At 44.6% G+C, this 25,498-nt stretch overlaps 1 protein-coding gene across 2 annotated transcripts in view; it reads right to left on the reverse strand.

The window, feature by feature from the left end:
• The window catches only part of LOC138282996 (E3 ubiquitin-protein ligase TRIM39-like), a 211,291-nt gene that overhangs the window by 139,500 nt on the left and 46,293 nt on the right, over window positions 1-25,498 (reverse strand). For both annotated transcript variants that reach the window (XM_069221091.1, XM_069221090.1), the window contains exon 2: window positions 14,127-14,222. In XM_069221091.1, coding sequence (XP_069077192.1) covers window positions 14,127-14,222 — 96 coding nt within the window. The remainder of the gene's footprint in view (window positions 1-14,126; window positions 14,223-25,498) is intronic.

The following is a 25,498-nucleotide window of genomic DNA, read 5'->3' on the forward strand; positions in this document are numbered from 1 at the left end:
GCCACTCTACTCCACTGCACTCTATGCACTCTACTCTGCCCCTTGCCACTCTATTCCATTGCACTCTAAACCACTGCACTCTACGCCAATGCACTCTAAACAACTGCACTGTACCCCACTGCACTCTACTCTTCACCACTGCGCTTTACGCCACTGCTCCTATGCCACTCTATCCACTATGCCACTATCTTTTAGCCATGCTGAACAGCAGCCACTCCGGTGTATAACATGGCTAAAACACACTGGCACAGGCAATAACTCTGGCAAAGCAAATAGGTCTCATCTATGCAAATGTGTGTTAGTACGATGAGGTACTGCGGTCCCTGAAAGAACTATGAATGTTTAAGCACTTATTTTAAACATGCATTAGACACATCATAATATAGGCTGCTACAAATTGTGCAAATACATTTCTGTTAAATAGAAAAAGTCCTTCTAAAATACAGCTTTGAATATTATACAGTTTATGCCTAGTAGTAACATGTTTTTATAACAGTGCAATAAAACCACACACTCCACAGCTCACCTTGGAACACCCTTACAGTACCTCTCTAAAAGAAAATATCTGTCATCAGAAAGCTTTAAGCGACTCCTTTGATGAAAGTCAATGCAGGTTTCCAAGCCCCTTTATATTTGCAGATTTACCAGTTGAGCACATTTGCATGTCTTTAGGGAAGGAGACCCCCTGGCAAGAAGGCCTTTTCTTCTCTGTCTGCCCCTCCCTCCCTCAGAGCACAGGAGACCCCCTGCCTTCCAGCCCAGCTGGGGAGACTGATCTGCCTGTAATAATATTTTGTCCTTTAGGTTGAAAGGCTAAAATTACGGACAAATGGTGTCCGTTAGGCCTTTCATCACGGACAACGGACAGGTGGTCCCCCTGGGTGGACACCCCCTCTGGGTGAGCATAATCTATGATCGGTTACAGAACAGAGGGGAGTGCCTGGGTAGAAAGAGCCCAAACACCCTCGTGAATGTGTGGCAGCGGGGGCACAGGAGGAGTGCTCAGTCTTGATCACACTGAACCTCAATACACTGATTTACAGGCGGATGCCTGGTGGCAGATATGGGCAAAGGGTGAGGACCGTTGGAGAACACAGGAGTGCAGCTGGTGACAAGGGAGCACAGAAGGGTGGGGGGGCTAACCAAAGACTATTTTGGTGCAGCTGCCAGGCTAGCGCGCGCCGGGAGCTCAGTCCAAGATGTGCCTGTGGGAGCTGCACGCGCACGACACTGGGGTGTCTCCAGCCCCCAGACACTACTGAGTGCTCAGTGCAGCACGTGGCCCGCACTCCCTCACACGCCGCCCGGAGACTCAGCATGGCATTGAAAGGAAAACACACCTCCCTCTGATCTCTGCATATTTTAGCACTTTATCCAATCGTTGTCACCAGTTGCTACTCTAATCACCGGTGTACGGTTGAAACAGCAACTATGAATAAATTAGGGGTTGGCGCTAAACTCCACCACACATCGGTTTGCGCAGTTTTTGCTGAAAGCTGCGCTCCAAGAGCAGAGTGAAGTGCACACATCTCTGTGAACTTCGCCAGTGGAGCAGGTTTACCGCTCACCCCTAAATAACACCCACAGCAGAGGCATAACATGGGTAAATCAACATATCCTTAACCTTGCGCTCCCCAGAAAACATGCATACGTCCATAAATGGGAGAGGAAATTGGACACAGATCTCAGACAACAGGTGGAGTGCCATATGGCAGACAGCTCCTTAAATCCTCAATATGTATTCGCTACAAAGAGAACACCAATAAAACACCAATGCGTTCGTACCTCACTCCCTTTAGGCTTGCAAAAGTCTTTGGACGTTCTGATTTACGTGGCAAGAGAAGTACATTCCTACACACTTGGTGGTCCTGCTCAGTCATCAGCACATTCTTGGTCAAAGTCTTCCGCACAATACACATTTCTCGCTGCCACTTGTTCCACTTAGGCCCTCCTGGGAGATCTGGGGGCGGATAGACTCTTCCCCAAGACAACTCCACGGGGGGGGGGGGGGGGGGGGGGTTGTTTTACCACTTCTTATTAGCAGCCCAATTGTGTGTGCCCAGATGTGGAAACAGCTACAACCCCCTTTCTTCAACATGTGGTGAGGAAAGATCTGGTCAATGCCATAGAAAAGCTAACAGCAAAGGTTTGTGACCAAATAGCCAAATTTGATGCAACGAGGCACCCTCTCACTACTTACATTCGATGTTTACAAAGGGCGGGGGCTCCACATAACGATGTCCAGGAGTTTGAGGGCGTACAAAATCCATATTATGCCCTCTTTGGATGCGAAGGGTAGCTCATTAGGAACTGAATACCCCACTTGATTGATGCGGCCCACTGGGGCCATTTGGAGGAGTCTTGAGGTTTTCGTATGTGCTGACTGAACGGGTTTATATTAAGAATGTAACTATTGCCTTTGATGAGAGTGTATGAGTTCTGCATCCCATATTGTACTTTTCTCACTGCTTCATCCAGAACTGTACTGTGTGCCATGGTATTTCCTTCAAAATGCAAAATAAAATTGAATATAAAAAAAAGATTTATCACCTGCGGCATGTGGCCTTTATGCTCAAGAAGAAGCCAAAGTGTCAAGAGTGAGCCACACCGTAAGTCAAATACCCACCTGAGTGCTGGAGTGAGTCACTTGTGTCATGAGTCAAGCACTCACCAGTGTGCCAGAGTGAGACATTATCTACAGCCAGCCACCCATAAGATGACCACGGACAGAAGCTGGCGCTCTTGCTACGACCTTCCAAGTAACATGCTGCCCAGGCACAATTCCATGAAAAACTTGTGTGCGCTCTCTGGAAGTTCCCCCCCTACTGGTGATATTCTGCTGCTGAACGAGGGCTGAATGCAGCCCAGCCCTGCTCATACGAACTGGGGTAGAAACATAAAGGGCCTTGGCTTGATAGACTGTCATTTTCAATTTTTATGTTAGATGTTTTTACTTGATGGGTGGATGTGGAAAATGTTTTCCAGGTGCTGTTCCTCATGTACGTTTCAGCAAATTTTGTAACAAGAGTGACACTTTTCTCTGCAGTAACCAGTCAAGACCTGCAGTGAACCAGCAGGACACTTTACCCTGACATTATGACACACCAGCTGAATCTTCGAAACCCACTAGTCAGCATCACCAACGGGACCATTCATCCCACAATCAAGTGCTCATGACACACTAGCCTGGCCTTAGGAGTCTCCAGCCGCAAGACATTCCAGTCTAAGCCCAGTACACACCAGCCAGGCTGCAGTGTACACCATCCTGATTTCAGAACCAACCAGCTGGTTCTTGAACCCACTAGTATGATGTCTAAGTCCAACAGTCAGACTTTGTGAACCACTAAACAGATCTTGCAACCCCCAAGATGCACTTCAGGAACCACTAGCCAATCTCTGCCTCCAGCAGGTAGACCTTAGCTCACAATGATATGACCTCATGATCCATAAACCGTACATCATGGCCCACTGGTCACATCTCGCTATCTACCAGCCAAACCTCTGCCTCCTGCCAGACCTCAGTCTCCCAGCTAGACCTCCTGACTGATCAGAAGGGCCTCGCAGTCCCTCAGTAGCCTCCTGACCCTGATCCCCCTCCCGTACTCCTGGTGCTGGCCAGTGCTCTTCTCCTTATGCTCCTTGCTCCTGTTCCTAGTAATCATCCTGAAGGCCCTTCTTTGGATCTCCTTCATGTCATGACCAGCCTGGCCTATCTGCTCATTGTAATGGTGCTCTTCCTCACCCTCTTGGCTGTCTTTCTCCTGGCCCTCTCTCTCCTGCTACTAGATCTACTATAACTATTTCTGGCTGGTGCCCTACTGGTCCTCCACCTCCTGGTGCCATTGGTCACCCTGGCCTCCACTGTCTCCTCTCACATCCCCCTTATCCCCACACCTACCATAGGGTCAGACAGATACAGCCAGCAAGCATCTCTTACAGATTCGTTGAATGTTATGGATTTTTATGCTGATGGACAGAACAAAAGAGCTCTGAGGAAACATGTCTCAGCAGTGTTTGTTTTAGTTTTGCCAGTGCTGAGCACCATTCAGCCCAGATGAATTAATGCACTGGGTCCAACTTTCTGAGCTGCTTTACCCCCTCTATTGAGAGCCATGCGCACCACCCCAACAATACTTTTCTTTGAATTCTGGCCCTGGGAAGAGGTGAATGAATAGTGGGATGAACTGGTCCACAGACCCTAGAATGAGAAGAGAAGCTTGGTCTAGATAAGGTACTTGCACACAGACCTCCCTCCACCTGCCGCCTGGTAGTGTTTTGGACCCCACTTCTTGTGATGTCCTAACCTTCCTTCCACGGGAACCTTGAACATCTGATTCCTCTGCATACATTTTGCCTGGGGCCACCCACGACCCCTTGTTCTCCACCTCTCTTCTGGATCCTCAGTAGCTCCTCTCCATACACTCCAACACCCCAGAATAAGGCGTGAAACTCTTGATTTTAGAAAACAAAAATGGTTTAAAGTCCCCAATATTATTCTAAATCCGTCTCATGTTTTCCCAAATGTTGGCATTAATGTTCTATCCTGCCTTATCTATTCCTCACTCAAAGTGTTAACAATTATGTTTTAGAACATGGATACTCAGAGTAGGGCTCGGGGGCCTCATGCAGCCCCTCTAACCTTTACATGTGGCCCCTTGGGCAACAGGAGCACTGGGCAGCTGTTTGCTCGACTCAGCACTAGCAATAAAAATATAAAATAGACACACAATTATTCATTTCAAACTTAATTGGTGTTAAAGAAAGGAAGTAACTAGGTACTCCTGCACTTAACTTTACAAACACATTCATTTTTAAAGACATCTTGCAGCACAAGTGTAAAACTAAGAGTCTCTTCAAAATTAAAAAGTGCATTTAGCTAACATGCAGAACCTTTTCACCTTAGTACAATTTAGTTTTTCAGTGCATTGAGATGTATTCATTTAAAAGTGATAGTTTTCAAACATAAATTTGGAAACATTAATTCTTTCCCTTACCATGAGAACACCACCAATAGTAAATTAAATCGGCAAGTCACTTGGTATGTGCACTTTATGGGTGGCCCGAGTTCCTACCATACAAGAACAACATTATAGTTTATCAAATCAAATATAGAAGCAGGTTTTGTGCAGTGCACACCATGAATCATATATTTCGAGGTCATCTTAAATGCGATAATGAAGGAAAAGGAGGGAAAGTGAGACTAAACAATTGCCTAGGGTCACACAATTTGGAAAAGTGGGTGAGCCGGGATTCATTCCAGGTTTTCTGGTTTCCCATTGTTTATTTCAGCCACTAGATGTATATCATTTGCTTCTCACACACCTACCTTGTCACCAATCCCCCCAGCCACCCCACCCCACCGCCACTGCCCTGGCATCAATGCGGCCCCCAGGCACATCACAGACCAAACTTTTTGGCCCCTGAGAAAATGTTTGGGAGTTCCCATGTTTTAGAAGATTAAAAGGCTACAGCATTGTTTACACTGTTTCAACTATAAAACTAGGAGTGTGGAAATATTCTTCTCATCATTATATATAACATTTGATTCAGTCATTGAATCGTTCCTGCATGTAAAATAACACACTCATAAAAATATAATTAACTTTTTTAATACATGAATCTCCTTTGAACACTGTACAACCAATGATTGCTATTCTCTTAATTCATAAAGATGCCAGGCCCTCCAAATAGAAGTGGAAACAGTATTAATCACCGTTAGCTCATGAAACATTGCTAACAATTGCGTTTTATAGTGTCATTATGTTCTAAAAATACAAAGTAGGCAACATAGCTTATCAACCAAACCCAGACAGCATAATAGGTTTACCTCCCACTTGCAATAGGTACCGCTCGGAGAGCAGCATTGCAAGCGTCTTCCCTTCGCACAACAGGTACAGCTCAGAAACCAGCATTGCAAGCTTCCCTCCTTCACACAATAGATACCGCTTAGAAAGCAGGGTGTTGGGACAAAATATCTAATTTTAAATATTGTTAAAAACTATCATTACTACCAAATATATAATGGAACAGAATATCGTTCTCAAGAATATAGTTTTTTTTGTATATAATGAAATTATCAGGCCATATTGTTGTTTTTAATATCTGTTTCTTTAACACAACTCTAAAAATATTGTTTTTTTTTAAATTTAATGTGTTTTAGTAATTATTTTGGATTTTAATTAGTCATTTTCAGTGTAGTTGCAGGTTGTGGAATTTATGGGAATACGATGGGAAGGTAACTAAAATCTGAATAATTTCATGGTATAGTAAATACTTTTTTATCACAAATTATTTAATTGATTATTCCTTATGTAAATTATTAAATTTTTATATATTCTTAGATTTATTTGTTAATTGTTATATATGTTTCAATGTTATTATTAGTAATGCTAATTTATACTTTAGTAGTGAGTTGTTGGGTCTGTACAGGAATAGGGTGGGAAGTTATTGAAAATAAAATGTAGTTACATTTAATATTACCGTATTTTTAGGTTAATTACATTATACGTGAATAGTAATTATGTAAATAAGTGATTTTTATTTGTTGTAGTATTATATTTGTTTTAACATGTATTTTAATGTTTTTATGTTAATTGTGTATGCATCTTTTTATACTGTTACTTATTTGGGGGAATAGGGTGGTACGATATTAAAGTTCTAATATTTCATATATTAATTCTTATTTATAATTAGTTCATTAGTTGATAATTGTGTATAATTTTAATCTTGTAATTATGTTACTTATTTGTCTTTTAAGTCATAATTAAATTAATGTTAAGTGTTTTTGAAATTTTGTTTCTGAAATTATTTTTGCTTCTAATTTTTATTTGTTTTTATGTATCAATCTAAATTAAATAATTTGGTACTTATTCTAATATTTAACATTTTTATAGGTAGCCAGGTGAATGGTAATATTTTATAATTTTATTAAGTAACAGTAATATTGAATAATTTGTTTATTATATATTTTAAAAATAAATAAATAATTAGGACTTGTAATCTTATATGTAATTCCTCTGAAGTTTAACACTTTCTTTACTGTTGCATAGATTGGAGTGGGAATAGTAAATCTAACCAATTTGACGTCCAACACTTATCCTACTGTTGCATAAACTGCAGTGAGAATAATAAATCTAACCCATTCAAAGTCCAACTCTTACCATACTGTTGGAGAGGGAATAGTAAATCTAAGCCCTTCTGCGTCCATCACTTTCGCTATGTTGGTCTAACTAGAATTAAGTTATTATGTATTAATATGTTTATTTCTAATAGTGTGTTTTTATTTTTATTATTTTATTAAAAGTGTATATTAGTTTTAGTAAAAGGTGTTTTTTGTGGATTTTAATATTTTAACATTTAATGTATCGGTTGAATTCATTATTTAATTCTGTAATAAAACTGTTTAGAAATAATTTTTTGCAGTGCTTATATTATTTATGTAATTTTTAAATTGTGTATATTTATTAAAATATATACACCACGTATATAAAATATATATATTTAATATATATATTTACAAATTGTATTCAATTTTTAATTTGTATTTTTGATTTTAACTTTTGAATAACATTAAGTTGAATGTATAAATATTTATTTTAGGCACTATTTGTTTTCAAATACATTATTTTAATTAAACATTTTAAATTATATTTATTTGAAAAATAAATACAAAATGTATGTGTATCTCTGTGTATTTACATATATAGATAATATGAAATAATTAGCAAACAATTTTTAACATTGTTTTAAATTATATTATATTTATATTTTTTATATTTAAAATATACTGCTTTAAAGAGTGTATGTATATTAATAAATAACATTTCTACTTGCTTTTGAATGATTTTCTTGTTTCATTTCCATTTTATGTATAGGGACAAGATATTGGTTGGAAATTTCCTCTCTTTCACAACAGGCACAGCAGCATTTCAAACGCCCCTCTTTTACACAACAGGTAAAGTAGCACTACAAGCATCCCTCCATCACACAACAGCTGTAGCAGCATTACAAGATTCCCTCCCTTACACAACAGGTACAGCAGCATTCCATACTTCCCTCCCATATACAACAGGTGCAGAAGCTTCCTTCTCGCACACATGAGGCATAGCCGCATTACAAGCTTCCTTCCCTTACATAACAGGCACAGGTGAGAGGACCCCTCTGGGAGCTAAAAAATGTTGCCATATCAGCTCCCATAGCGTAGTATAAGGGAGTGAGTTAGACCACTGCACAGGGGGTAAAGGGGGAATCTCATACTAGAAAATTCTGAAAAATTGGGGATAAATGGTCACAATTCTGTGCAAAAACAAAGAAAAAATAGCAGTCCAAGGTTAATCAATCTGGAATGAATCCCCTGTGAGTAATCTCAAAGTGACTGGTGCAACTGGAAAAGACACCTGGAACGTAAGAATACTGTGTGGTGGCAGCGGAAGTGTCTAGGGCTGGGCTTCCTGTGAACATGCCGATTTGATCATTCCTAGACAGTCAAGGGAGGCTAATGGAATAGGCCACTAGAAGAATAAGTGAGGGGAGTTTTGGAGGAAGTGTGTTTGTTGCAGGTGTGACTAGGCACATGTGGTTCTAGAGTGATTCCAAGAAGAAATCTCAAGTTGGAGTTTTTGTTTTCCTTTTTTGCTCTCATGTGTTTACCTCCTCTGCTTTCATTTCTCTCTTTTCTCAATTTCCTCTCATGTTTATTCTTCTTTTCTGTTGTCACGCTCTTCTCTTATCCGTCACTCTCAAAATCTTTATTTATTCCTTGCATACTCTCTTCTGTCCCATACTATCTCTTACACCATTTCTGTGTCACACTTCCTTTTTAATTGCTGTCCTACTAATTTCTTCCCTTACTCACTCCTATCTCCTACTTCAATCGTCTTCTCCGCCTCCTATTACCAGCGCAAGGATTTTTACCACCCTGGAAAAAGTACCAGCTTTGATTACCATTCCTGCGTCCCCCATGCAACAGAGCCATATTTGCTGCTGATTCTGGTGATATGAAATCCTCTGCTAGCGGCAGCCGAGGCATTCATTTAGTATTTCTCCTGCAAAACTTGATCCTCTCTTCTCTACATTCTTTCTCCTTTCTCTTTTTCCTAATATCATTTTGAGTGAAATTTCACAGATATTTCAAACATTCCCCTAAATTGACACCCCCCTTTCACAACGAATAGGATTAGTTACATAGTTTAAACATGAGTGAACAGATCACCACATGATCAGCACACGGGTTACATAACAGTATCATCTAACAGGAATATCCCTCATCCCCACATTCCCGTCAACCCCATCGCCCACACAGCAATTCTTCTATAATCTCCCTAATCTGTCCAAACCTTAGCATCTTTATTCAGGAAGCCTGTAGATCCCTCCTTCCTCTTCTTAATCACACGCTTCTCCATCCTTCACTTTCTCTGTCTCGCATACCTTCCCCTCTCACACTTTTATATACATGCCCCATCTCCCTCCATCTTTACACCCTGCTCTCTCCCTTCTCCAGTCACTTTATAGTAATAGTAACTCACCTCACATCCACGCACCCGACTCTCTTCAGGACCAACATCTTACTATCCTCTCTCACAACTTCCTTTCACATGTATTCTTGTCTCACAATATTCTTTTTTATGCAACTGTTTGAGGTTTTGTGATAAATATAAAAAATTAAAGACATTAACTGAGGAATAACATGAAGAAAACATTTAAAAAGAATGTCTGTCATCCAGACAATTTATACAATGTATAAATATCTTCCAACTGGAAAGTATACAATGTGTAGGTACTTTGTGGCCACTTGGTGTTCCAAGATACCGTGCTCTAGGTTACACTGTAAGCAGGTGAAAGTAGTTCCAACAATTTTTTTGTGCTTGGTGGGGTATCCTCAAGCTAAATAAAAGGGCTCTTCCTCATTGTACCCACCTCAGCAGCGCATCTCATGGTGGTGCCGTCTCTGCTCTCTGATGTTTAGTGATGTCCCAATTAGCTAGAAGTATGCAAAGTTCCACCGGTGTACTGTCTCCTCTCAAACCACCCTCCTTCTCCGAACTTCCAATTAAACGCATCTTGAGAGAAGAGTCCAATCGAACTTTGAAGTTCCTCGGATAACGTTCTCATGATTCTTACACCGATGGGTTTAATTTTTGCCTAGGAGCATGTCATGTGCATCAAGTCAGCTAGTTCATTATGGCATCTAGTACAGCCAGGGAGGCTATTCCCACCTTCCATAGACGTTTACCAGTTTAGCAAATTCTATATAAGTAACATAGTTGTATAAGTCAAAGTTTGGGGAAAATGGCTATCACCCTATGGCCAAAAAAAGCGTTCATCCAACCTGCCTTGTCAGATCAACATGAATTTTCTCCCAATTTACTTGATGAGAAAACGTTTGAACTAGCACTCTATCGATATTCCCCATGAGTAGCTGTGACACCCGAGGGCTGTGCTCTGGTATTACCAATCCCTAGGGAAGCTAACGTCAAGGGTGTAATGTCGTTGGAGGTACTTAAAAAAATGCATGTTAGCTTGTGTAAATTCAGACTGCAGGTGGAGAAACATTTCCTGTAAGAATCTTTTTGTACATTGCCTAACTGAGACATTCAAAGATTGTCCCATGCTCTGAAGTTTTCTAATTATTTATCATGCCTCATATATGTTCTCTGACAGAAGGGTGCCTGCAGTCTAAGGGCCTCATTAAGAGTTTGGCGGTTGGATGAGCTGACCGCCAAACTTGCGGGGAGGACGCCACCATCATACAGGTGGTGTCCCCTCTGAGCATATTACAATGTTTCTTCCGGGCTGACCGGCAGGAACACTGTATTACACGTTCCCACCTGGCCGATCAGCGGGAACAGTGCCATGATACTGCCTCAGCTCCCTTAAGGGAGCAGAGACCAATATTGTAGCACACCAGCACCATCGTAATGCGCAGGGAAAGCAGACAGTGCACATTCGGAAGGTGCTGAGTAGGGGGGCCCATGCACTGCCCATGCCATGGGCAGTGCAGGGGCCCGTGGCCTCCCCGCCAGGGTTGTAATGTGGCGGTCGGACCACATGGAGTGCATTGGTCCAACCGTCACGGCGAGCGTTGTGGTCCTCAGACTGCCACATATGCAATGGGGCCCAAAGGTTTCCCTGCCATTTAGTCCATTGACTAGCTTCACACCACCATTTAAGAACTGCTATAATGTGGAGGAGGTGAACCAAAGGTACCTTGGGGCTGTGTAGCAAATGTAGCGTTCTCCATACCTTCAGAAGTGTCCATTTGATGTGAAAATCTGGGTAGTCCCGGTTACCCAAATGTTTAACAAAGTGATCACTGGATCAAAACTTGTCAAGATTCGTTTTGGAGAGATCATAGGGATAGTTCTGAAATACATACAGACGTTTAGGAAGCAGGATCATTTTATAAAGTTAATTCCTCCCAAGTATGTTGAGAGGTAGTTTGCTCACATAATGGTTGTTACTTTTTTGATTTTGTCTCTCAGAAGTACAAGGTTTAATTCCTAGCAGCTTACAGGATCACACGCCAAGTGTATTCCATGATATTTAAATTCTGATGCAGTTGCAATCCGCATGTAACTCCACTGGTACATAGCTAAGTCCCCCCTGCAGTGGGACTAGGGTGGATTTATCCCAATTCACGCGGAGTCCAAATCCCTGCCCATTTAAATGCAGCATTTGCACGAGTCTTCGACTCATTCGCCTGGCATAGATCGCTAAAAAGGAGTAGGTGATCTGCATACAGATAAATGTGATTCTTCATAATTTATGTCTGAGAGAAAGTACAGCCTGAAGTTCAATCTAATAAGAACATGCTGCATGGGGGTGGGGGGAGGGGTGATCAGTCCAGAGAATCAAATTCCTTTGTAAAATTGTTGAGCCTTAGTGCACAGGGGCCAGAGAAGTCCTGCAATCGTGTGAGTGCAGTCTCAATGTTTCTGATGCAATGGCTAGTGCCCCTGATTGGTATGAAGCCATTTTTGTCTCTTCATATCATGGAGCCAATTACCCTCATCAACCTGTCAGCCAATGCCTTAGCAATGCCCTTGGTTTCTAACTTAATTAATGAAATTGTCCTATACAATTGAAAGATGCCGGACGGTTTGCCCGGTTTAAGTAGAGCTGTTACTGTAGCTCATTGGAGATCGCCAGGCAAAGACATGACCAGCCTGGCTTCGTACAACATACAGCAGGTGAGATGACGTATTCGATGCAATCTGCTGAAAGAACTTCATAGGAAATCCGTCTGGACATGCAGTCTTACCGGTTTTCATCCCAGCCAAGGCACCGGCAAACTGATCTTCCGTGAGTGGAGCGTCAAGTGTATTCCGAAATTCACTGGATAGACCTTGAATGGGAAGGTCACCTGGGCCGGGAGTGATACAAGGATTGACAGTAGTCTGTGAATACTTTGGCCATCTCAAGGGTGTCTTGGATACAGGAGAATAGTCTAGAGGTGATCTATCTATTTGTCAACCAGTATAACAGTTTAAGGGGGTCATTATGAGTATGGCTGATGGCTTTTACTGTCTGCCGAACTTCCGATGGGGAGGTTGCCACCACACAAGCTACCCCCTCACCGACCCCATTAAGAGTTTCCCGCTAGGTCAGCAGGCGGACACCTGAGTTTCCGCTCCATGGCCTAGCGGGAAACAGGCGACAGCATTGTCTCCAGCTCATAATCGAGCCGGTGGCAATGCTGGAGCCTACAGGGTGCACCAGCACCCTCGCAATGTTCACTGTTGCGATGGTGCTGGCCAGGGGACCCCTGCACCCGTTCTCTGTCAGCATTTTAATGACAGTGGTACCGCCATGAAACCGCTGGCGAAGAAGAGGGTCGTAATCCCCAGGGCAGTGCTGCCTGTATTAGGTTCCTTGGCAGCCCGACCACCAGGGTTGTAGTGGGGCACTCGGACCGCCGCATTGGCAGTGGTCCGACAGCCATCCACGAGTCTGGCAGTCTAGTGACCCCAGACTCGTAATGAACCCCTATATGTTTTGTCCCCCATCTTGTAAACTCTTCATAGAGATGCTATCTGTGTTAATCTAGCTGTGTCTGATGTCAGTTGTTGGAGATGTTCTCTAGAGATCTCTAATTTGTGTACCAATGAGGTCTCCACAGTAGACTTTGAGTATGTTTGTTTTACGATTGCTAGCTTCTGCGTCTTTTAATCAATTTGAATGGACTAGATAGGATTTTGCTTGCTCCCTATTTACCGTTTTAAGGGCTTTCCAACAAGCACAAATCTCCACAACAAGAGGTCAACAACACAATACAGACTACAATAACACATTCCCCTCATCATGCTCAGTACACCATTTATCCAAAGGTATGTGGAAAAAGACAAGATTCTGTGGCTAGTGACAAGTCGATAGTAAGCACACATCGCCAATAATGTATTCAAGATTCTGGAATCAAGAAATGTTATAGTTGACATTTTAGAATTCAGATTATGACAGAACAATAGCGCAAAACCAAACAAATGCATACACACATTCTGACTCAGTTGCATATATACATGTTCAAACTTACTGACAGATAATTCCAGACACATTCATACACAAACCCAGTGACACACATTCACAGATGCACCAATTAACCCAGTAATGCACACACTCACAAATTCTTCCACACTTATATAAAAACCTATAGACAGACATGTACAAACAGATACCGGTAAGTACCTGCTCACCAAGAGATAACTCAAAACTCATACACATACATGCATACACCCCCCCCCCAAAACACAAACACAGGTGCATGCACTCCCACAAATAATTGTTGCCATGCACACACAAACATACCAACAGGCACATGCACACAAATAGACAAATATCTGCATGGACACACTTACAACCAGGTGCCTTCTATCCATGCATGCTTACTCTGACACAGGTTTGGAGAGTAATTCTTGTTTTTGCTTCTTTCAGTAAGACCCTTGGAAATATCTGGGCCCCACACCCCGGGACTGTAGCTTTCAAGACAGTATATTTACCTGGTGGAGGCACAACCCAGGATGGAGGGTAAACCATTGGCCTCCCTGCATCTCTAACCTAGACAGGCACATGCACAGACCTGAACATGCAAAATGATAGCACTTAACTGCACAGGATTTATGGCTGCCACTCACCCTCATGGTGTTGCACTGTTCCTCTTCCCTGAGTTTAGACTCTAGAATATATTCCATCTCTTTCCTCAGAGGACACAGCCAGCCCTGGAGCTTCACCTGCAGAGAGGAAAGCACACAAGTGACAACTGTCAATCTGTAAAGTCAAATCGATCATTTGATAATAGACACCACATAACAAACACATTTTAATTACCAGTCACACATATCTTGATTTTTAATTTTTAGCCACAGTTTTTCAAGTTGGAAGCAATCAGCCACAATTAACGAGATGTAAGTACCATAACCCACATACACATCTTATGTTTGTATTATAGAATAGTTTTTGAACCAGATATAATAGATTTACCCTGTACTGTTTAGCTTCTGAAAGGTCTATTCCTTTGTGAAACATGAGTGAAACGCATTGGCTGTCTTGATGAGTCTTATGCTGTTTACTGGAAGAAGAAAAAAGAATTCATCTATAAAAAAAGTCTGACTTCCTTGGTTATTTAGACTAAACAACTGTTATATTTTGGTGGTTGTTGCCTCTCCATTTGTGTATGAATTTAGAAGGATGGAAGGGCCTTTAGGACAGGTTCAATCCATGCGCATGTCACCCCACTGGTACATAGCTAAGCCCCCCTGCAGTGGGACTAGAGTGGATTTATCCCAGATCATGTAGAGTCCTAATCCCTGCCCATTTAAATGCAGCATTTGCACGAGTCTTTGACCCAATTGTGTTTGAATTTTCAAACTTTGGGGTGGCTGATCCAGGAAGGTGGGCAACACTATTACTTATTTGAATAGAGGATTTAGAAGAACCGGCTGGTGGGTGCAGTGAGGTGCCTTTAGATGTCCACATTTTTGCAAAATCTACTGAGAGGGGCCGATAAAAGGTGAGTAGAAAGAAAGAAGTGCCTGTTATATAGTTCCTACTCAGATCTAGGAATGTACATTTAGGGTGGCAGAACATCAGAATGTGGGAGACTGAGTCTATCCACACCATCAGTAAATTTCATCCCAACTCATGGCTAGCTCACAGTGCCTCACCAGAACCCCTAAACCTACCAGGGTGGAAGGTTATTATGGCAACCTGAACATGACACTCTGACTCCCCAGGGAAGTCGTGGAAACAAATTGTGCCCTTTTGTGGTATTACACATGCATGCCAAGGCGAGACACAAAGAGAAACGAGATACTTTTTAAATACATTTATTGAAACATTCGCAAACTGGCATATAGAGAGTGAGTTGCGATAATCAGGAAGTTATAAAAAGCAAGGTAATCAGCATTACAAATATGGTAAAGAAGATAAACAATCCCATCATGGTGAATGTGGGTCTAAACATTCTAGAGGTTCCTACCTAACACTAAGGGGTTCATTGAGAGTTTGGCTGTCTTTTGGCAAGACCACCACGGTGGCAGCCGCCAAAAGACCGCCATGTTGGTGGTAATATGACCGCCGTATTGAGTCACACAGCGAAGGCCGCCAAAAAACAGCCAAAATTCCGAAACTGCCAGGACACTGGAAGACGGAAAAGATGCGGTCCAACCACCAGTAACGCCAGCCCAATACAAATCCTCCCATCAGATTACGATCCACAAATCACAACAGCGGTTCTTCCATGGCGGAAAACCATTGGCGGTGCGAACCACGGCGGCCTGAACTTACATCACACAGGACACCAAACCACATTGGACAGTTTGAATACCTCACACCTGACTCACATCCACACACCCGACACACCTACACACTGCACTATATAACACACCCCTACACAACCCACAATGCTTTGCAACCAAAACACCACACTTTGCCATTGTCACCATGGAGAGGTCACCAGAGACTGCCACAATCCCTAGGGATGAAGGCCCCAGTGAGGACAACAGCCCTGGATGTTTGGATACTGATGCCAAAGCTGGCCCATCAGGGGCACCTGGTCAGTCTACAACTATCAGCCTCACCTTGCCCACATTGACTTCACCCAGCCCTTTTGCATGTACATCACTGGCAATCATTCTCCCCCAAACCTGTGTCCCAAGGACAGTTTCTTCCATTATGTGCCCCCCAGTACAGGTACCTGAGACACTTCTTGTCACCCCTGACAATCATGGTCCTGCCACCAGTGGGAGAGGGCACACTGTACCAGGGCCATGGGCACGTGGGGGTAGGGTGCATAGGAGGGACTGTGTGGGCCAGAGGATGGGGGCTCAAAGGGATACCACTGACCAGGACACCATCTCCCAGGTTTTGGGAGCCTACCAAAATTCCCAAGGCATGATGGGCCAGGTACTCACTATGATGGGGGAAATCCAACAGCTGCAGAGGGACAACCACCAGGAAGCCAGGCAGCAGTGGCAGGCCTATCCTGGCTTCCATTGCTGGGGTGCTGAGGGACATCGACACTACCTTCAGTAGGTTTTGCACCCAACATCAGGCCTCTCTCACTAGTAACGATTAATCGGGCCTTTCGACATCAGCTAGTGCAATAAAGGCCCTGCTAGGAAAAGGACATGCCTCAGACACCCCAACCTCTGAAGTTGAAGAACACCCCTCCACCCCCTTTACAGACCTGGACATCCACCCAGACATCCAGGAGGAGTAGATGCCAAGACCAAACCCACTGCCAGGAAGTGAACCTCTTCTGATTAGTTCCCCTTGTGTGCCACAGATACACCCTGTTGACTGTTCTGAAACCTAACTCCAGTTTCCTATTGTGTAAGGACACTGGACTTGTGTCTGCAAATGGTGTAGCAGCTACCCAGATGACTTCATCCACCATGACTGACCCCTTTACTGTTTTCATTGTGATATTTTGGTTTTGAATCAATCATATAGCTGTGCATTCTCCAAAGAATACCACTTAAACACAGGTCCTGTGTAAGTGTGATGTATCAACCATATACAAATGTCATGTATGACAATTCTTGTACTAGAATATTCCTCTCCAATGTACAACCTTTGTTATGGTCATCCCATATGCACTGTATATCTTGTGGCTATCTTTCACTGGCAAGTGTAGGGATAGGCTCCTTACTGTCAGAGAGAGTGATGCCAACAACTACAAAGTCTTGAAAGATTCACTCTTAGATGGATTTGGCTTAACCGCTGAACAATACAGGATAAAGTTCAGAGACACCAGAAAAGAGGCCTCTCAAGACTGGACAGACTTTGTAGACTGTTCAGTGAAGGCCTTGGAGGGATGGTTACATGGCAGTAAGGTGACTGACTATGAAAGCCTATATAATCTTATTCTGAGAGAGCATATTTTGAATAATTGTGTGTCTGACTTGTTGCATCAGTACTTGGTAGACTCAGATCTGACCTCTCCCCAAGAATTGGGAAAGAAGGCAGACAAATGGGTCAGAACAAGAGTGAGCAGAAAAGCACATACAGGGGGTGACCAGGATGGCAAGGAGAAGGATGGTAAGTCTTCTGACAAGGGTGGGGACAAAGATAAAAAGCAATCTGAGTCTTCATCAGGCCAACAAAAATCCTCTGGGGGAGGTAGGTCCAAATCCTCTTCACACAATCAAAAGAAGCCATGGTGTTATTTATGTCAAAGTAAAGGCAATTGAGCAAGTGATTCCACTTGCACAAAGAAAAACACCAAGGCTCCCACTACCACAACCCCAACTGCATCCTCTAGTGCCCATAGTAATAGCAGTGGTGGTGGGAAGACTACTACAAATAGCCAATCAAAGGGTGTAGCTGGGCTCACCATTGGTACTGTAGTTGAGGTTGGTCTTGTTAGAGAGACCACAGAGGCTGTTTTAGTCTCTGATGGTGGTACTGACTTTGCCGCCTTGGTTGCTTGTCCCCTTAATATGGGTAAGTACAAGCAACTTCCCCAAATAAATGGTGTTGAGGCCTACAGGGATACAGGAGCCAGTGTCACTATTGTGATTGAGAAACTGGTTCACCCTGATCAACACCTACTTGGTCAGCAGTACCAAGTGAATGATGCTCATAACACTCTTAGCCACCCCATGATGTTGTAACTGGGGGGTGGGGGGTTTACTGGTCCAAAGAAAGTTGTGGTAGCCACTGATTTACCTGTAGATTGCTTTCTAGGCAATGATTTGAAGACATCAGCTTGGGCTGAAGTGGAGTTGGAGGCTCATGCAGCAATGCTGGGCATCCCAGGGCATATCTGTGGTCTCACAAGGGCTCAGGCCCTGAAGCAAAGAGGACAGGGAAACTTGGATCCTGGAAAAATGGACCAAGTGCTCCTAAACGCTAGGGGTAGAAAGGGTAAATCCTTGCCCACTATCCCTCCCTCTCCAGAAGATTCCCCCTGTGCAGAACCTACACCAGATGAGCTAGCAGCAGACACTGCTGAGCTTTTAGGTGCAGGGGGGCCTGCTAGGGAAGAGCTGAGTGTGGCACAGCAGACCTGTCCCACACTAGAGGGTTACAGCAAGCTGTCAAACAGCAGAATGGGGATATCACTGAGAGCCATAAAGTCTATTGGGAAGATAACCTCCTCTACACTTAGTCAAGGGACCCTAAACCTGGAGCTGCCAGGAGATTGGTCATCCCTTTGCAGTATATGGAGTTTCTTCTGACTTTGGCTCATGATATTCCTTTGGCTGGGCATTTGGGCCAGAGTAAAACTTGGGACAGACTTGTTCCATTGTTTCACTGACCTCATATGTCAGAGGACACCAAGGAGTTTTGTGGCTCCTGTGTGACCTGCCAAGCCAGTGGCAAGACTGGTGGCACACCTAAGGCCCCCTTAATTCCACTTCCTGTGGTTGGGGTGCCCTTTGAGAGGGTAGGAGTTGACATAGTTGGCCTCCTTGACCCTCCAACAGCTTCAGGCAATAGGTTTATCCTTGTGGTAGTAGACCATGCCATTAGGTATCCTGAAGGTATATCCTTAAGGACCACTACAGCTCCTGCAGTGGCAAGAGCCCTCCTGGGAATCTTTTCCAGAGTGGGTTTCCCTAAGGAAGTGGTGTCAGAGGTAGTAACTTCATGTCTGCATACCTCAAAGCTATGTGGAAGGGGTGTGGTGTAACTTACAAGTTCACTACTCCTTATCATCCACAGACTAATGGTCTGGTTGGGAGGTTTAATAAAACTCTCAAACGTATGATCATGGGACTCCCTGAAAAACTCAGGAGGAGATGGGATGTCCTGTTGCCATGCTTCCTTTTTGCTTATAGGTAGGTACCCCAAAAAGGAGTGGGCTTTAGCCCCTTTGAACTCCTCTTTGGTCACCCTGTAAGAGGTCTCCTTGCTCTTGTGAAGGAGGGTTGGGAACAACCTTTAAAAGCTCCAAAGCAAGACATTGTGGATTATGTACTTGGCCTAAGATCCAGAATGGCTGAGTACATGAAAAAGGCCAGTATAAACCTTCAGGCCAGCCAAGAGCTCCAAAAGCAATGGCATGACCAGAAGGCTGTCCTGACCCAGTATCACCTAGGACAGAAGGTGTGGGTATTGGAGCCTGTGGCCCCAAGAGCACTCCAGGACAAATGGAGTGGACCCCATCTCATTGTTGAGAAAAAAGGTGATGTCACATATCTGGTAGACCTAGGCACTGCCAGAAGTCCCCTTAGGGTGTTTCATGTCAATCGCCTAAAACCTTATTATGACAGGGCTGAATTAACCCTGCTCATGGCAACTGATGAAGGACAGGAGGAAGAGAGTGACCCTGTCCCTGACCTCTTCTCCACCACTGAAGCTGATGGCTTAGTGGAGAGAGTTGTGCTTGCAGATTGCCTTACTGCTGAGCAGAAGGACAACTGCATAAATCTCTTAGATCAATTCTCTGACCTCTTCTCACTGATCCCAGGTACAACTACCTGGTGTGAGCATACAATCAACACTGGAGCCAGTTTGCCTGTCAAAAGTAAGATTTATAGACAGCCTGACCATGTCAGGGACTGCATTAAACAAGAGGTACAGAAAATGTTAGATCTGGGAGTAATAGAGCCTTCTGAAAGACCCTGGGCAAGCCCAGTGGTGCTTGTCCCCAAACCTCATAGTAAAGTTGGTAAAAAGGAAATGAGGTTTTGTGTTGACTATAGAGGTCTCAATCAAGTAACCAAAACTGATGCTTACCCTATACCCAGGGCAGATGAGCTCATAGATACACTGGCTTCTGCCAAGTATCTAAGCGCTTTTGACTTAACTGCAGGGTATTCGCAGATTAAGTTGTCAGAAGATGCTAAACCTAAAACAGCATTTTCAACCATTGGAGGGCACTATCAGTTCACTGTTATGCCCTTTGGATTGAAAAATGCACCTGCCACTTTTCAGAGGTTGGTGAATACAGTCCTCCAAGGATTGGCAGCCTTTCGTGCAGCATATCTGGATGACATAGCTGTCTTTAGCTCCACCTGGGATGGTCACCTGGTCCACCTGTGGAACGTTTTGGAGGCCCTGCAAAAAGCAGGCCTCACTATCAAGGCTTCAAAGTGCGAGATAGGGCAGGGGAAAGTGGTTTATCTGGGCCACCTGGTAGGTGGCGGACAGATTGCACCACTGCAGGGGAAGATCCAAACCATTATGGAATGGGCTCCCCCTACAACTCAAACCCAGGTGAGAGCCTTCCTAGGCCTCACAGGGTACTATAGGCGGCTCATTAAGAACTATGCCTCCATTGCAGCCCTTCTTAATGACCTCACCAGCAAAAAGATGCCTAAAAAGGTATTGTGGACAGCTAGCTGTCAAAAGGCTTTTGATGTGCTCAAACAGGCCATGTGCTCTGCACCTGTCCTAAAAAGCCCTTGTTACTCCAAGAAATTCATAGCCCAGACTGATGCTTCTGAATTAGGAGTAGGGGCAGTTCTATCACAGCTTAACACTGAGGGCCAGGATCAACCTGTTGCTTTTATCAGCAGGAGGTTGACCCCTAGAGAAAACCATTGGTCTGCCATAGAGAGGGAGGCCTTTGCTGTGGTCTGGGCCTTGAAAAAGTTGAGACCATACCTGTTTGGTACTCACTTTATTGTTCAGAAAGACCACAAACCTCTATTATGGCTTAAACAAATGAAAGGTGAAAACCCTAAATTGTTGAGGTAGTCCCTCTCCCTACAGGGAATGGACTATACAGTGGAACATAGACCTGGGAGTACCCACTCCAATGCAGGTGGACCCTCCAGATATTTCCACTTAGACAATGAAGACTCGTCTGGGCAAGGTTAGCCTTATTGTCCCTCGTTTGGGGGGAGGCGATTTGTGTAGCAAAGTACCATCTTGCCTGGCATGTTACCCCCATTTTTATATGTATGTCAGTTTGTTTTTGCCTGTCTCACTGGGATCCTGCTAGCCAGGACCCCAGTGCTCATAGTTGTGGCCTGAATGTGTATACCTGTGTAGTGACTAACTGTGTCACTAGGGCTCTGCTAACCAGAACCTCAGTGCTTATGCTCTCTCTGCCTTTAAAACTGTCACTCTAGGCTAGTAACCCTTTTTTACCAATTCTAATTGGCACACTGGAGCACCCTTATAGTTCCCTAGTATATGGTACCTAGGTACCCAGGGTATTGGGGTTCCAGGAGATCCCTATGGGCTGCAGCATTTCTTTTGCCAACCATAGGGAGCCCAGAAAAATCTTACACAGGACTGCCACTGCAGCCTGAGTGATATAACGCACACGTTATTTCTTGGCCATTTTACACTGCACTTAAGTAACTTATAAGTCACCTATATGTCTAACCTTCACTTGGTGAAAGTTAGGGGCAAAGTGTGAGGGCACCCTTGCACTAGCAATGGTGCCCCCACATAGTTCAGGGCAATTTCCCCAGACTTTGTGAGTGCGGGGACACTGATACACGCGTGCACTACAAATAGGTAAATACCTATATGTAGCTTCACAATGGTAACTCCGAATATGGCCATGTAACATGTCTAACATCATGGAACTGTCCCTCCATGCCAAATCTGGTATTGAGGTTCCAATCAAATGCATCCCCGGGGCTCCACTATGAACCCCGGGTTCTGCCAAACAAGCTCTCTGGGGTTTTCTCTGCAGCTACAGCTGCTGCCAATCCACAGACAGGTTTCTGCCCTCCTTAGGGTCTGGGCAGCCCAGACCCAGGAAGGCAGAACAAAGAATTTCCTCTGAGAGAGGGTGTCACACCCTCTCCCTTTGGAAATAGGTGTTAAAGGCTGGTGAGGGGTAGCCTCTCCAAGCCTCTGGAATCGCTTTGAAGGGCACAGATGGAGCCCTCCTTGCATAAACCAGTCTACACTGGTTCAGGGAACCCCCAGTCCCTGCTCTGGCACAAAACTGGACAAACCATCACCACCCCAGGGGTGGTGCCCAGAGCTCTTCCAGCGTGTCCCAGACCTCTGCCATCTTGAATCCAGAGGTGTGAGGGCACTCTGGAGGCCTCTGAGTGGCCAGTGCCAGCAGGTGATGTCAGAGACCCCTCCTGATAGGTGCTTACCTGACTAGGTGGCCAATCCTTCTCTCAGGGCTATTTAGGGTCTCTCCAGTGGGCTTTTCCTCAGATAACGACTTGCAAGAATTCATCAGAGTCCCTCTGCATCTCCCTCTTCGACTTCTGCCAAGGATTGACCGCTGACTGCTCCAGGACGCCGGCAAAACTGCAACAAAGTAGCAAGAAGACTACCAACGACATTGTAGCGCCTAATCCTGTGGCTTTCTCGAATGTTTCCTGGTGGTGCATGCTTTGGGGGCTGCCTGCCTTCATCCTGCACTGGAAGCCACAAAGAAATCTCCTATGGGTCGACGGAATCTTCCCCCTGCTCCAGCAGGCACCAAACTTCACCATCACCGGTACTCTGGGACCCCTCTCATCCTGACGAGCGTGGCCCCTGGAACACAGATGGTGGACCCAAGTGACCCGGACTGTACAGTGGTCCAACTGTCCAAATTTGAAGGAGGTAAGTCCTTGCCTCCCCTCTCCAGACAGTAATCCTATGCACCGCGTGAACTGCAGCTGCTAGGGCTTCTGTGCACTTTTGCAAGGAATCCTTTGTGCACGGCCTAGCCCAGTTCCCCAGCACTCAGCCCTGCATTGCTCAACTCGCTGAGTTGACCTCTGGCTTCGTGGGACCCTCCTTTGTAGTGTTGAGATGACCGCCATGCTCAGTCTTCTTAAACCCATGTTCAAGGACTTCTGTGGGTGCTACCTTCTCTACGTTGCTGAGGGCCCCCTCTGTCTCCTCTTCCAAGTGGCGACGTCCTGGTCCTTCCTGGGCCCGGGTAGCACCCTTTTTCTTCAACCGCGACCTTTGCAGCTAGCAAGGCTTGTTTGCGGTCTTTCTCCAAGGAAACAACGCTGCATCCTCCAGCACTCCGTGGGACATCGTCTGCACAAAGGAGAAGTTCCTAGCGCCTTTCATTGTTGCAGAAACTACAGCTTCTTCCATCCAGAGGCAGCAATTTTGCACCTTCAGCCGGGGTTTAGTGGGCTCCTGCCCCCCCCCCCCCCCCCCCTTGGACACTTTCACGACTTTTGGACTTGGTCCCTTTCCTTTGCAGGTCCTCAGGTCCAGGAATCCGTCTTCAGTGCTTTGCAGTCTGTTGTGGTCTTTGCAGAATCCTCTATCAGGACTTTAGTGTGTTTCTGGGGAAGTAGTAGAACTTTACTCCTACTTTTCAGGGTCTTGGGGTGGAGTATCTTGGACACCCTTAGTGTTTTCTTACACTCCCAGTGACCCTCTACACACTACACTAGCCTAGGGGTCCATTTGTGGTTCACATTCCACTTTCTTAGTATATGGTTTGTGTTGTCCCTAGGCCTATTGCATCCTATTGTATTCTACAGTGTTTGCACTACTTTCTGACTCTTTTACTTACCTGATTTTGGTTTGTGTATATATTTTGTGCACTTTACTTACCTCCTAAGGGAGTATATCCTCTGAGATATTTTTGGCACATTATAAAATAAAGTACCTTCATTTTTAGTAACTCTGAGTATTGTGTTTCTTGTGATATGGGGCCAGATGTAGCAAGGTTTTGCAAGTCGCAAATGGCCCGAATCGCTATTTGCGACCTCGCAAAATCCGAAATGGGATGCAAAAATACCATTTCGAATAGCAAATAGCGATGCGACACAGCACCGAGTCGCAAACATTGCAACCTGATTTTGCGACCCGCAAACAGGAAGTCGCAAATTGCGAGTCACAAACCATATGCAAATTGCGACTAGTCGCAAAAAGCCCGTTTTGCACACCCAGATTACCACTGATGCAGAGCAGGTGGTAACCAGAACCAAAGTATAAAAGGAGACCCAGAAGGCATCTGGGTGAATCAAAATGGCTGAACTGTACGTGATAGCATGGAGGAGGAGAGTCCAGGCCGCCCAGGAGGAGGAGGCAGAGACAGGAGAGTATATACCGAACCAGGCAGACACTATTTCAACAAACTGAGGAGATATATGACAAATATAGACTGAGCAGTGCTGCAATCTTAGAAATAATTGAACTACTGAATCCTCAGCTTGAACGACAGACAATGCGCGGCAGCCCCATCCCTACTCATGTGCTATGCTCACTGCACCTCTTGGTCTCGGGTAGCTATCAGGGGTTGATTGCAGTGGCAGGTGGGGTATCCCAAAGTGCACTCTCACGATTCTTCAGATGTTTCCTAGATGCCATACTCACACTCATGTCCAGATATATATACTTACCCAGGAATGAGGCAGAAAGTAACAGCACCAAGTCGGACTTCTATAGAATTGCCAACTTCCCCCATGTAATAGGGTGTGTGGACGGGATACATATACCAATTTGCCCACCAGCAAATCTGGAATATGTGTTCCGCAATAGGAAATGTACCCACTCACTAAACATCCAGGTGGTATGTGACGCCCAGAATGTCATTACTGACATTGTAGCTAAATATCCAGGGAGTACACATGACTCAGACATATTCAGGAACAGTGGGATACACCAACGCCTAGAACGTGGGGAGTTTGGAGACGGATATCTATTAGGTATTGCTGACTACACCCTGAAGCGATACATACATGCCACTGTGTAACCCTGTGATGCCCTGCTAAATTTGCCTTTTTTGTCAAACAGGTGACAGTGCATATGCCCTGAGACCATGGATACTCATCCCGTACCTAACACCTGGCAATCAGAACGAGAGGCGATAAAACAGTGCACATTGGCGGACCAGAACTGTAGTGGAGAGGACCGTTGGCTTGTTAAAGGCAAGATTCAGATGCCTCCACAAAAGTGGAGGTGCACTCCAGTATTCCCCAGAAACAGCATGCAAGATAGTTGCCGCCTGTGCCATCCTACACAACATTGCCACCAGACGTGGGCTACATCTCACCCCTGAAGACACAGACATGGAGGATGGGGAGCAAGAGCTACCACACTGACAGCCTGGGGATAGAAGCATCGCAAATGAGGGCAGACAGAGACAGAACCACATTGCAACCCAATACTTTGGCAG

This window comes from Pleurodeles waltl, chromosome 2_2, assembly GCF_031143425.1.
Source record: "Pleurodeles waltl isolate 20211129_DDA chromosome 2_2, aPleWal1.hap1.20221129, whole genome shotgun sequence".
Taxonomy (NCBI): Eukaryota; Metazoa; Chordata; class Amphibia; order Caudata; family Salamandridae; genus Pleurodeles; species Pleurodeles waltl.